Here is a 13,695-nt window from a genome sequence, read left to right as displayed (position 1 = left end):
TGCGAAAGCCGGAAGTGCGTTATGAAGACACCTTCAAATCGAAAGTTATATGATTGCTACAAGCACATCTCGATTGCCTCACGTTGTAAACAAACTGGTTGACCGTTTTTTCACTGATGTGGGTACCTAATTATAAGAAGCAATTGTAAGTAGCCTAATTAATTCCCACGTAAATTAGTTTTCTGCCATTGTTTTGCTCAAGTGAGCTTGCTATTTACTATTCGTCTCGATTCTTTGGATTTTTCTGATACGATACGAAGAGTTTCAGTGAGGTTCAGTTTCAGTCTCAGTCAATTTTTATATAGCTCATTTACAGGTCTATGTTTATGACTTCATGAATTGTTTAGCTATTGGTTATTAGTTTAGTAATCCCACCCATATTATTTTTAAAATTAGGAATTGAATGGTTATTGATAACTTTGAAGATTTAAATTCTAGTCATACTCATACTCGTTGGTAAACGTATCATGATGGATTTCAATCAATATTTCTTTTTTTTTGTGTGGATTTTTTTGTTTGTTTGTTTTTGGGGGTTTTTTTTTGTTTTTTGTTTTTTTGTTGTTTTTTTTTTTTTTTGGGGGGGGGTTTGGTTTTTTTTGTTTGTTTTTCTTTATTTTAAACGTTGGTGATTAACCTCTTTGATATTTTAAAATCTTTTGTCTTTTCATCCCTCCCTCCTCCTCCCCCCCCCCCCCAACACTTACACATTTACTCTTCAATAAAAAATTTTTTTTAAAAGGTTTGTATAAAAGAAGCCAGAGGTCTGCCTCAAGCCCTGTCGAACTTCGTCTTCTGTCAATACTCTTTTTGGGGGGAAGAGGAGCCGTGTGTGGTACCGCCAGAGATCAACCCCGATGCCACCGACAATAAGGAGGACAGCACTGTCAATTTTGTCTTCAATCACAGCAAGGTAAATTAATTGCCTATTTTGCTTTGAAGTTGGAAAAAAGGGGAATAAATTACAATGATCGCAATGGTATTAACGATGATGATGATGATAATAATTATGATAATCGTTCTAATAATATTTCGTAATAAAGGTGATAATAGTAATAATAATAATACTAATAATAATAATAATAATATAATAATAATAATAATAATAATAATAATAATAATAATAATAATAATAATAATAATAATAATAATGATAATAATAATAATGATGATGACGACGACGACGATGATGATGATGATGATGATGATGATGATGATAATAATAATAATAATGATAATAATAATAGAAGATAACGATTATGATAATGATGCTAATACTAACAATAATAGTTATTAGAAAGTAAAAGAAAACAGAATAACAGTGATAATAATCGTGTCAGTAAATGGGTACAGTTGTCTGTAACATGTTTTTAAAAAATCATTCTCTTTTTTTTCTTCTACCCAAATTGTTGATTGTTGATTGTTTCTATAATATTCTTTTTCGTCTTGCCTTGCCAGCAATTCTTGGTCCCTATTACCGAAGAGTTCATCGAGCACTGTTCCGACGGGGCCCTCTCCATCGAAGTGTGGGGCCATCGGAGCCAGGGATTTGGGAAGGACCTGGTGATGGCAAACTCGGCCCAGGCCAAGTCTAGATCGGTTTCTGACAGGTGGGTGGGTGGATTTGGATTTGGAGATGGATCGGATAGTCAGTGTTGGACTGAATAATAACTTTACCTCGTATTCCATTTCCGAATCGGGTTTTTTAAAAAATTATTAAAAATAGAGCATTTATATAGCGCAATATCCACTAACGTGCTCAAAGCGCTTTACAAAGCGTCCCTGTCCAACAGCAACACGTAACATGTAGAACGAGACATGACGCCTGTTAGGCGATATGATAATTTTTTTTAACGGCCAGGTACTCATTTTACACCTGAGTACAGTGAGAGAATATGAGTAAAGAGCCTTTTTTTTCAAGGACTCAACTATGCACTGATCGAGGCTCGAACCCTGGACCTTCCGATCCGAAGGTGAGTCTCATACGACAAGACCAGCGGGTTACAAATGAAGAATCATATGACTGCCAGTTCACGTTTGCCCATCAAGAATGCTGGACGCGTAATTAATGCAAATAATTGTGTGTTTTTTTTCTTATTCTTATTGGATTTTAAAATATATTATTGGAATTATATACTATCTTGACTGCGAGATGTGAGATTAGTTCTCGCTAAATTATCCCAACCAGACTCTAAACATTAAAGGTTACACATAGGTTTCAGATGGTATGATTGATGAGGCATTTAGAACTAATGAGTATTTTACTTTAACACATACAATCATGTAGTTTGTTTAGGTTAACAGGGGCATAATTCATTTTTTTAAAGTCGAATCTGACTAAAATAGGTTTTGCAAGCGGTCTCATACACTTCCCTCTTCAGATATTTATCCTCAACACCTTTGCCTGCCTCCAAATTTTTTATTTTGCAATATCTACTTAGAGGGTCGCGATAGCTCAGTTGGTAGAGCACTCGCTTCACACTCAAAGGGACCGATATCGATCCTGGGTGCAATCCAGATTTTTTTTTGACATCCCCTGTCTACCCAGCAATGATTGGGTAGCTGGATCTGTTAGATCTGGTGGAAAGTACTTTACAATAGACTAGCATCCAATCCAAAGGGTAGCGAGCAATTGCTATTGTCTGTTTCACGCTATAGAAACCGGGATAAAATCCGGCTCCATGGGTCGAATGGCTCTTAAGGACTACTTTTTACTCATTGATATAGTTTTTCATTTGTCAATTTACATACTATTCAAAATAAAATTTGTCTGACAGATGGAATGAGGTGATGAGAAAGATAGAACTGTGGGTAGAAATCCACGAGCTGAATGACCAAGGGGAATACACGCCGGTCGAAGTCACCCCCAAGCCCGATGTCCCCTGTGGAGGAGTCATGCAGCTGCGACAGGTAGAAAATTAAATCCACTATTGAAAATAATCTTCTCTCATATGTGACCCTTCGTCTCAAAACGGTATTATGTCGGGATGGACCAGATGCTAAAAAGTCGAATTATAGTTTAACTGGTCAAAAATATGAAACGTTGGTATTTACCACAGTAAACTATGATATTCCTTCTCCTCTATAAAGCATATAAAGTCAACTTCAGCAGGATATTTCTGGCTACAAATTCTATTTTAAGCATCTTAATCATCCCGACTTAATACTGTTTTGAGACTGGGGGGGGGGGGGGGGGGGGTCTTGATAACTCAGTTGGTAGCACACTCGATTCACATGCAAAAGGGGCAGAGGTCAACCCTGGGTGAAGTCCAGATTTTTTTCTGACCCACATGTTCAACCAGCAGTGATTGGGTAGCGGAGTCTGTTAGATCTGGTAGAAAGTATTTTGCGATAGATCAGTATCCTGTCCAAAAATTTTTGATATTTTACTTCATTGGGACCTATTCTCTGAGGAAAAGTTATAAATATATCTAATGTTATTAAACTCGGAAATAAATTATATGGAACTAGTTTGAACAACACTGCATCAATTCTATAGACTTGTTAAGTCACTCACTCACTCAAACCCATGACCGGATGGTTGTCGGGGGGGGGGGGGGGGAACTTGCGTGAACCAGAAGTTAGTCTTCCTCCATGCCTGCCTGTTGCTAGCCCTATGTAGCAGCTCTGGAACCGACATCTCTGTCCATTCTTTTATATTGTCCAGCCACATCTTCCTTTGACTATCCTGCTCAGGCTATCATGCCAAGACAGTTTTCTGCACTTCACAGTCACTAGAAGAGGTTCTTGTGGGCCTGCCCAAGCTTCTATTTCTTCCAGACTTGTTATGTGATAATTTATAAAAGATAAAGGGTGGAAATCAATGTAATTTTTTATGAAATAGATTATTTGTATCTTGAAATTCAGATTTTTTCCTTGAGAATATCCGAATGTTTTGTTAGTTACCTGTGACATTTCTACCATCATTATTCTTTAATATGCACTCTTTTATTCTGTTTGCTAATATAAATCATGCAATCTTAATAATAGAGATTTTTTAAAAATTGAAATTTGGATTTTTATCTAAAAAATATATGTGTATTCATTACTAGCGTCATTATTTTGAAAATATATAAGATAAAATAAAAAAATAAAATTCCCTTTATTCATCACATTGGGGAAGTTTGTCTCTAGGGTCTATTCCAAGGGAAGACTGGAATAACCCAGGCGCCAGCCGCAGTGCAGTGCTGCAAATTGAGCTAGGGTGAGGTAACTTGCTCAAGGCCACACAGCGCGACGACAGGTGATCGAACTCAGTATCTTTCGGGTACGAAGCAAAGACTATACCGCTGAGCCACACTGCCCTTAATCCAGTATGATTCTTTCTGTTCTCTTTATCCAGGGTCACTCTCGTCGGGTTTTGGCACGTATCCGATCCACAGCTTCCAACTCGGGCACTCTGCCCCTTATCTGTGAGTCTGTCAACTCCCTGTCCATCGGTTGTGTATGCGTGAGGTCAAGGTTGCAGAAAGGACTGGACTCGTACCAGGAGGAGGATCTGACTGTCCTGAGGGATCACTGGTCCAAGGCTTTGGCCAGACGTAAAAAATATTTAGACCAGCATATACAGATGCTGATCAATAAACAAGGTAAGGATAGGGTTTGTGTATACAGACGTTCAAGCACTAAAATAACCAGAGATTTTGTTTGATTTAAGATAAAGTTTTGAATAATTTTTTCTGTTTTTCTGTTTTTTAACTCACTCAATCCTAATATAATATATATATTATATATATATATATATATATATATATATATATATATATTATATATATATTATAATACCCTCCACCTATATAGGTGACACATCTAACAATGTCGTGCAGCAGATGGCATAAAACCTTTTTGAAGCTGTTGGTCACATTTGTTGTTGCAGGATATAATTCTGGCAAAGAATATGATTTAAATTTATTTTTTCCTCTTTTCATTTTCTACTCCTCAGACAAGACAGAGGCAGATTGTGAGAGAGAACGGGCTTTGATTGAACAATGGGTTTATCTGACAGAGGAACGCAATGCTGTATTGGTACCATCTGCTGGTAGTAATATACCTGGGGCCCCTGCTGAATGGTAAGTCATAAATTGTGGAGAGAGAGAGAGAAAGAGGTGGGGGGGGGGGAGAGAGAGAACGGGCTTTGATCGAACAATGGGTTTATCTGACAGAGGAACGCAATGCTGTATTGGTACCGTCTGCTGGTAGTAATATACCTGGGGCCCCTGCTGAATGGTAAGTCATAAATAATTTAACTCGAAGAGGAAAAAAAAATGTAGCTAATAATGTACAGAATGCCTTTCTAGTAATTCCTTACTCATTTAGAAGGCCTAGTTGTGGGATAAATAGTAGATATTAACAACATATGACAGATATTGCTTTGCATTAAGAATGCATGCAAAAATGTGTTTTGTTTCTCCCATAAAATTTTGTCAAGACCAGTTACACAGTTAGAGAATGACACAGTCAAGTAGACTGTTAAAACATTGCATAAGCCACATCCAACAATTAGGCGGGATCAAGGACAAGCTATCCCTTAAATTTGTCAAAATTATATTGGAGGATAGAGAGAGAGAGAGAGAGAGAGAGAGAGAGAGAGAGAGAGAGAGAGAGAGAGAGGAGAGAAGAAAGACATATCTGCAGGTTTGATAACCAAACATAATTATGGGATCGATTTAACATTGTGGTAGTGGACAATATTTTGCGTTGGGTTTGAGAGTATTTCCCTTACAGCAATGAGCCCACACACAATTTGGGTTATCAGACCTGTAAATAAGTACACATCGTCCCATACCCATTGGTTATAAAAATACAACAGAGGATACATTGTTTATTTTTTTGCTTTTTTCAGGGAGCATCCGCCAAATATAGAAGAACACACACCAGTACTTTTCCTGGACCTAAATGGTGAGTACCTCTCCATTTTATTTCCCTTTTCATAAAAATGAGTGATTCATAGATAAACAAAACCTGTGAATGACACAGTTTTCTCTATAATAACTTTTCAGTTATCAGTAAAATAATGTCACTGCCACCATGTCTTGTCGGCAGAAATCCTGAAAATGTCAAAGTAAAGAAGTAGGGAGCAGGCACGATTGGAGGAACAAGATTTGGAGTAGTGTGTATGAAACGGTGCCTGACACACCAGGAAAGGAAAATACAAGAAAGAAAGAAGAAAAAACATCCCAAATAAATCTACCTGCCATGACTAGGAGATGATGGAAAGAAGTTTTAGAAATTAATATTAGGTTTAAAATAAAAAAAGAAGAAAAATGAGATGGAGTGGTAAACTTTTGATAATCAAGTTAAAGGGAGAAAAATTATGTTGGAAATAAATAGAATTATTTTTAATGGATTGAAAATAGATAATGAATGATAAAATGTAAACAAACAACAACAACAAAAACTAACGAAACAACTAAACTTTTTTTTTTTTAAATATAATAAAAAAATTTAATTTATTTGTAAAAAGAAACAAATATGTCTTTAATCTTAAAACAATAATTGGATCCAAAATAAATAAATAAATAAATAAATGAATAAAAGAATAAAAAAATAAAATGTAAGAAAGAAGAAAAACGTAGCTGCTACTTTAGATTGCATATTATTTGGTGCTCTGACTCTAAATCAAAATCTCAATGGATGTTTTCCAGCTGATGACATGTCGGCCCCCAATGCTAAAGAAGGACTTCAAGCTGTCGGCATCAACTCTATCTTGCCCAAGGAACACAGCACAGATTACGTTGATCTGGCCATTCACAAGAATTACTCAGAAAAGGACAGCGTAAGTTGTTGTGTGTCTTACCCCTCCTCCCTCCCTCCCTCCCTCCGTCTGCCCATTACAAATAAAATGCAAAGAGAGAGAGAGGGAGAGAATTTTTGAAAGTAATGAATTCGTTTTTTATTTCATTTTATTTGTATTTTATTTATATAGTTATTTAAATATTTTTTATTGCAAATGATATTGTTAAAAACTGACGTGTGCTTATTGACAGGTCTTATTACCCAAATAATTATGGACTCTTTGTAATGGAAATAACTCTTAAACCAATGAAAAATTTTGCCCATTACAACAACAAAAAAGAAAAAAAATAGCTTTTATATAGTGCAATATCTACTAAACGTGCTCAAAGCGCTTTACAAGGGTCCCTGGCCAACAGCAACACTTAAGATTTAGGGCATGACATGACGCCTGTTTTGTGATATGACAATTTTTTTTCGGACAGAGACAACGCTGTTGACGGCCAGGTACTCGTTTTACACCTGAGTACAGGTGAGAGAATGTGAGTAAAGAGTCTTTTCCAGGGACTCAACTATGCGCCAAGCTAGGCCTGAACCACCCAGGACCTTCTGATTTGAAAGCAAGTGTCATACCACTAGACCACATTCCCGCACTTAAGATTAAGTCCAGCCCATAATAATAATAATAATAGTATTTGGCTATCAGACCTGGAAATATGTACACATCACTGAAAGCCTATAGATAATTTGAAGTTGACGTCACTCAGGTCTTTGTTATTGTTTTTTTTTTTTTTGCCATCCGCGTTTATGAATAATTCTCACCAAACTGTATTAACCAGACTATAAACGTTTAGGGTTACACAAAGTTTTGTGCATCGTTCCATTATACTTCCGGATGGCAATGTTGTGAGCTCCTTAACTCTCTCGAGTTCACCCTCATTGAAATCGAACAAATATGTTTGATTTTCCATGCATATGAACTCAAGAGAGTTAACCAAGCGCATACTATCTATAGATTAACTTGAACATGGCCCTATATATTTTTTTTTTGGTAACTCCATCCATCCCACTCCAGGTGGTAGCTTTTGCATCATGGGATTCATAGACTAACTTGATCATGGCCCTATATTTTTTTTTTTTTTGGTAACTCCATTCATCCCACTCCAGGTGGTAGCTTTTGCATCATGGGATTCATAGACTAACTTGAACATGGCCCTATATTTTTTTTTTTTGGTAACTCCATCCATCCCACTCCAGGTGGTAGCTTTTGCATCATGGGATTCATCACTCCACGACTCTGTCCACTTGAACCGCGTCACACCCGCCAACGAGCGCGTCTACATGATCCTGAAAGCCGTGGTACGGCTGAGCCACCCGGCGTCTATGGAGATTGTGTTGAGGAAGCGTGTGTGCATCAACATCTACAAGAAGCAGTCTCTTTCCTCCATCACGTCCATGATCAAAAACAGGATTGTTGGATCAGTTAGTGGTTTTATTTCTTTATATTATATTTCATCATCATCATCATCATCATCATCATCATCATCATTATTATTATTATTATTATTATTATTGTTATTATTATTATTATTATTATTATTATTATTATTATTATTATTATTATTATTATTATTATTATTATTATTATTATCATGATTGCACTACTTCATCTTACTCATTTTCTTTCATCTTCTTTTTTTTTTTTTTTTGCTCTTTATATCTGTATTTCTCTTATTACCTTTATTTAAAATTAAGATAGATTAGACGCTTCAAAGCTCTCTTTCAATGGATTGATTTGAAGCTTCAAAGCTCTCTTTCAATGGATTGATTTGAAGCTCGAGCTCACTGGATTGATTTGAAGCTTCAAGGATCTCTTTCAATGGATTGATTTGAAGCTTCAATGATCCCTATCAATGGATTGATTTGAAGCTTCAAGGATCTCTTTCAATGGATTGATTTGAAGCTTCAATGATCCCTATCAATGGATTGATTTGAAGCTTCAATGATCCCTATCAATGGATTGATTTGAAGCTTCAAGGATCTCTATCAATGGATTGATTTGAAGCTACAAGGCTCTCTATTAATGGATTTATAATGGAAATAAATGTTCTATCTTCAAAAAATCATTGCCCAAGAAACAATTATTTTTATTCTTCTTCCTTTTCCCTTAGGACTACCTGTACGCCAGCGGTATCACCTATGAAGTCGTCTCCAACATGCCCAAGGTAAAGTAGTCCTTTCGGAGCCCATGGAGTAGGAGTTCTTGCAGCTTTCACTATAATGTTAAATGACCATGGGTGCCAGTTTTCCGGTTCATGACGGAATTCCGGTTTCGCGATATCTCGAAGTCAAATACCTCCGATTTCAGTGTTTTGAGTTTGCTGTGTAATCATTTAATAATGGTATAAAAACAGTGATGAAATAAGAGTAAAGTTTAGGCCGCATTTTCAGTAGGAACATTTTTAGGTTTGGCATAGTGTCGAGATTTTAGTTTCAGGTTTCAGCACTTCTTCCTGCTGGCACCCATGTAAATGACCAGCAACAATTGCTTGCTACCTTTTGGATAGGAACCTTATCTATCACAAAGCGTTTACTGTTAGATCTAACAGACAAAGCTAGCCAATCTCTTATTTGAATGACTGGTAAGGTAGGGAACATCTGAAGAGTGATAGAACGTGGTGCATGTGGCACAGTGCAATGTGGTCTTTACTACTTATCCCAGAGGTGACCCAATGTTACATGAGTTCAACTGTTGCCTGCCACTGTTACCTTTTAATAGAAATCCACTGCAGTGCAGCTGATGCTTGGTATATTTCAGTATTCATTCAGCGTGCAACTATATTGTCTTGTGGTATGACACTCACCTTTCGATCGGAAGGTGCATAGTTGAGTCCTTTTGAAAAGGCACTTTACTCGCATTCTGTCAATCGTACTCTGGTGTAAAATGAGTACCTAGCTGTCAGCAACTCGTAAAAATGTAGGACAAGACATGATGCCTGTTAGGTGATATTACAATTAGGCGATATACAAGTTTTGGGGGGTTTTTTCGACAGAACCAACGCTGCATTCAATGTAAGATTATTTATTTAATAATGTTTTGAATTTAAAAATTTGAAAAAAAAAATTTTTTAATTTATATATATATTTTTTTTTTCTTTCGGTATATCTTAGAATAGAAAGGACCTATTCGTGTAGACATTCATTCAGAATCAAATTGAGTTAACCGATTTGACACACATTCTCATTTCAGGGTTCAGAGGACCTGGAGGACATGCAAACTCTGGCCCAAATGGCTGCCTCTCAAAACGAGGTTGCTCCCCCTGACGGAGAGACTTACATCGAGAAATACATCAAGGGTGTCTCCGCAGTGGAGTCCATTCTCACTCTGGACAGGTTGAGACAGGTAAATCATTTGGCTTTGGGGTTTAATATTTAATTCCATAAATGGTGGCAGAAATGAGGATGTTGAGATGGTCACTTGGCTGGACAAGAAAAGATAAAGTGAGAAATGAACGAATTCGAAGTGAAGAGTGTATCATTAAAGATGAGAGAAGATAGATTGAAGTGCAGTGATGCCAAAACTCCGGTTTCACAGGAAAAAACTCCGGTCTGGAGCAAAAAATTCCGGGCTCCGGGCAACTTCCGTCAAATTCCGGTGAGGTCAATTTGTTCCTAGGATTCCACCCCCCCCCCCCCCTTTCCAACCACCACATCATCATCATTGCCATTAGTATTCCAACCATCATCACTACCAATACTACTACAACCACCACCACCACATCATTATTACCACTACTACTACTACTACAACCATCACCACCACATCATCATTACCACTACTACTACAACTACCATCACCATTACAACCACCAGCACCACATCATCATCACTACAACTACTAATACAACCACCACCACATCATCATCATCATCACTACCACTACTACAGCCACGACACCACATTATCACTACCACTACTACTACACCACCACCGCCACACCATCATCACTACCACTAATACTACAACCAACACCACCACATCATCACTACCACCACTACTAAACCACCACAACCCCATCGTCATCACTACTACTGCTGAAACCACCACCACCACATCATCATCACTGGAACTACAACTACCACTACCGCATCATCATCAATACCACTACTACTACTACTACAACCACCAGCATCACATCATCACTACCACTACAACTACCACCATCACCTTCACATCATTACCACTACTACTACAACCACCACCACCCACATCATCACTACCACTACAACTACCACCATCACCTTCACATCATTACCACTACTACTACAACCACCACCACCCACATCATCACTACCACTACTACTGCAACCACCATCACCACCACATCATCATTACTGCAACTACCACAACTACTACTACAACCACCACTACCACAACTACTACAACCATCACATCATCACTACCACTACTACTACAACTACCATCACCACATCATTATTACCACTACTACTACTACAACCACCACCACCACATCATCATTACCACTACTACTACAACCACCACCATCACATCATCATCAATACCACAACTACTGCAACCACCACCACCACCACCACACCATCATTACTACCACTACCACAACTACATCACCATTACAACCACCACCACCACATCACTATCACTGCCACTACTACTACAATCACGACACCACATTATCACTACCTCTACAACTACACCACCACCGCCACATCATCATCATTACAACTACTACTACAACCACCACCACCACATCATCATCACTACCACCACTACTACAACCACCACAACCACATCGTCATCACTACTACTACTGCAACCACCACCACCACATCATCATCACTGCAACTACCACTACCACATCATCATCACTACCACTACTACTGCAACCACCAATATCACATCATCACTACCACTACTACTACTACAACCATCACCACCACCACATCATCATCACTGCAACTACCACATCATCATCACTACCACTACTACTACAACCACCAACATCACATCATCACTACTACTACTACTACAACCACCACCACCACATCACCATTACCACTACTACTACAACCACCACCACCACCACCCACATCATCACTACCACTACTACTACACCACCTACACCACATCATCATTACCACTACTACTACAACCACCACCACCAGCACATTATCATCACTACAACGACTACTACAACCACCACCACTATCACATCTTCATCATAACTACCATTATTACTACAACCACTAACACCACATCATCCTCACTACCACCAGTACTACAATACAATCTCTACCATTAGGTTTTGGCGCTTTACTTCATTTGAAATAAGGAAACTTTGGGATTGTATTTGGCAATGTGTATATGTATTATAATATAATTCTAATCAGTTATCTATTTAGAACTATACAATATGTAAACACAATGCCAAATACCATTCCAATTCCTTTTTCTTGTGTGCGGAAATTCCTCTTTCGGCATTGAAATTCCTACGAGTGGTGTCTGAAACTCCTGTGAGTGGAATTTAAAGTTGGCATCTCTGGAAGTGGTTCGGACATTTAAAGAGACGAGAGAGGGAATAGTTGGGAAGGAAAGTATTGGACTTACAAATAGCGGGACAGAGGAAAAAGGGACGCCTCAAGACTAGATGGTGGGATAAGGTAAAGGATGATATTAAAGAATTGGGCCTTGAGGAAAGTGATGCCCTGAACCGAGATGCATGGAGGGAACAGAATGTGCGAAGGCACGTCGTGAAAAATTCGACAGGAATCAAACAGTTCAAGTATGGGGAAGTAGATGAGCAGAGAGAGCAATTCGGATTAAATAAGTTAAATAAGTATTTATTAGCTTCCTTGATTGTTTTTTGTTTCTATTTACAGGAGGTAGCCGTGAAAGAGATGCTGAATCACGCAGGCAACCGATTAGGATCCAACCTGCGTAAGACCTTCAGTGTGCCCAATATCAATCAGGTGAGTCTTTTTCTTCCTCGTCACTTTCTTCTTTGAGGAACCAGTCACAAACATAAGCTTTGAGTTTAGATTTTACAATCTTTTCTTTTCATTTTTCATGAGGCTTTTTTTGGCACAGGATATAAACAGGAGCACCAATTTTTAACCAAAATAAAATGTTGGATTTCTCTTTGTTGTAGAATCTTATTATAGATAAAAGTTGAGTTGAATTTTTTAAATGAAGGATTGAGTTTGGAAATAATTCAGGTGTTTGATCAGAAGGATTGGGTCTAGAAATATCTGGATGTTTGTTCGGAAGGATGGGTCTAGAAATATCTGGATGTTTGTTCTGAAGGATGGGTCTAGAAATATCTGGATGTTAGTTCGGAAGGATGGGTCTAGAAATATCTGGATGTTTGTTCGGAAGGATGGGTCTAGAAATATCTGGATGCTAGTTCAGAAGGATTGAATCTAAATCAGTGTTCTGTAAGATATTTTAAATAATCAGTAAGACAAAACAAAATGTTTTTGGGTTTTGTATTTTGTTTTTACAAAGGGGAAACTGTAAACGTTCACATATTTTGCTTTTGAGTAATTAAATTGAAGTTTCTGTTCTATTTATTTTCATTGTTAAATTATTTCTTTGAGTTTCAAGCTGTAACGTTCCGCATCATACCAGAAGTTACATTCCATTGGAGGTCTAGTGTTTTTACATTTTGTTTGTTTTTTTGGGGTTTTTTTCTTTCAATTGAGACAATTTGCGTCCTACAAGATTGATTGTTTACATTAGAATTTTCTTTATTCAAATTCTTTATTCATATCTCAGGGGGGGGGGGGGGGGGAGATAATTTATTACACATATATTTTCATATGATATTGGTATGGGTTTGGCTTTTTATATTTCATCGTTCAAAAATTGATGTTGTATCTGTAGATTTGTTAGTTTAGTTTTGATTTGTGATGGAGGTTTTTTTTTTGT

The 13,695-nt window shown here is 37.5% G+C and overlaps 1 protein-coding gene across 3 annotated transcripts in view; it reads left to right on the top strand.

The window, feature by feature from the left end:
• LOC144957010 (kinesin-like protein KIF13A) overlaps nt 1–13,695 on the top strand; it is a 352,589-nt gene that overhangs the window by 301,126 nt on the left and 37,768 nt on the right. For all 3 annotated transcript variants that reach the window (XM_078887927.1, XM_078887926.1, XM_078887925.1), the window contains exons 22-32: nt 740–910; nt 1,456–1,607; nt 2,775–2,907; nt 4,340–4,586; nt 4,940–5,066; nt 5,840–5,895; nt 6,642–6,772; nt 7,987–8,211; nt 8,901–8,954; nt 9,980–10,132; nt 12,648–12,737. In XM_078887927.1, the coding sequence (XP_078744053.1) occupies nt 740–910; nt 1,456–1,607; nt 2,775–2,907; nt 4,340–4,586; nt 4,940–5,066; nt 5,840–5,895; nt 6,642–6,772; nt 7,987–8,211; nt 8,901–8,954; nt 9,980–10,132; nt 12,648–12,737 (1,539 nt within the window). The remainder of the gene's footprint in view (nt 1–739; nt 911–1,455; nt 1,608–2,774; nt 2,908–4,339; nt 4,587–4,939; nt 5,067–5,839; nt 5,896–6,641; nt 6,773–7,986; nt 8,212–8,900; nt 8,955–9,979; nt 10,133–12,647; nt 12,738–13,695) is intronic.

This window comes from Berghia stephanieae, chromosome 11, assembly GCF_034508935.2.
Source record: "Berghia stephanieae isolate SIO BIC M18660-M18661 chromosome 11, UCSD_Bste_1.3, whole genome shotgun sequence".
In the NCBI taxonomy this organism is placed as follows: Eukaryota; Metazoa; Mollusca; class Gastropoda; order Nudibranchia; family Aeolidiidae; genus Berghia; species Berghia stephanieae.
The sequence above is the reverse complement of the archived record's forward strand: the minus strand, read 5'-3'. Positions and strand labels throughout refer to the sequence as shown.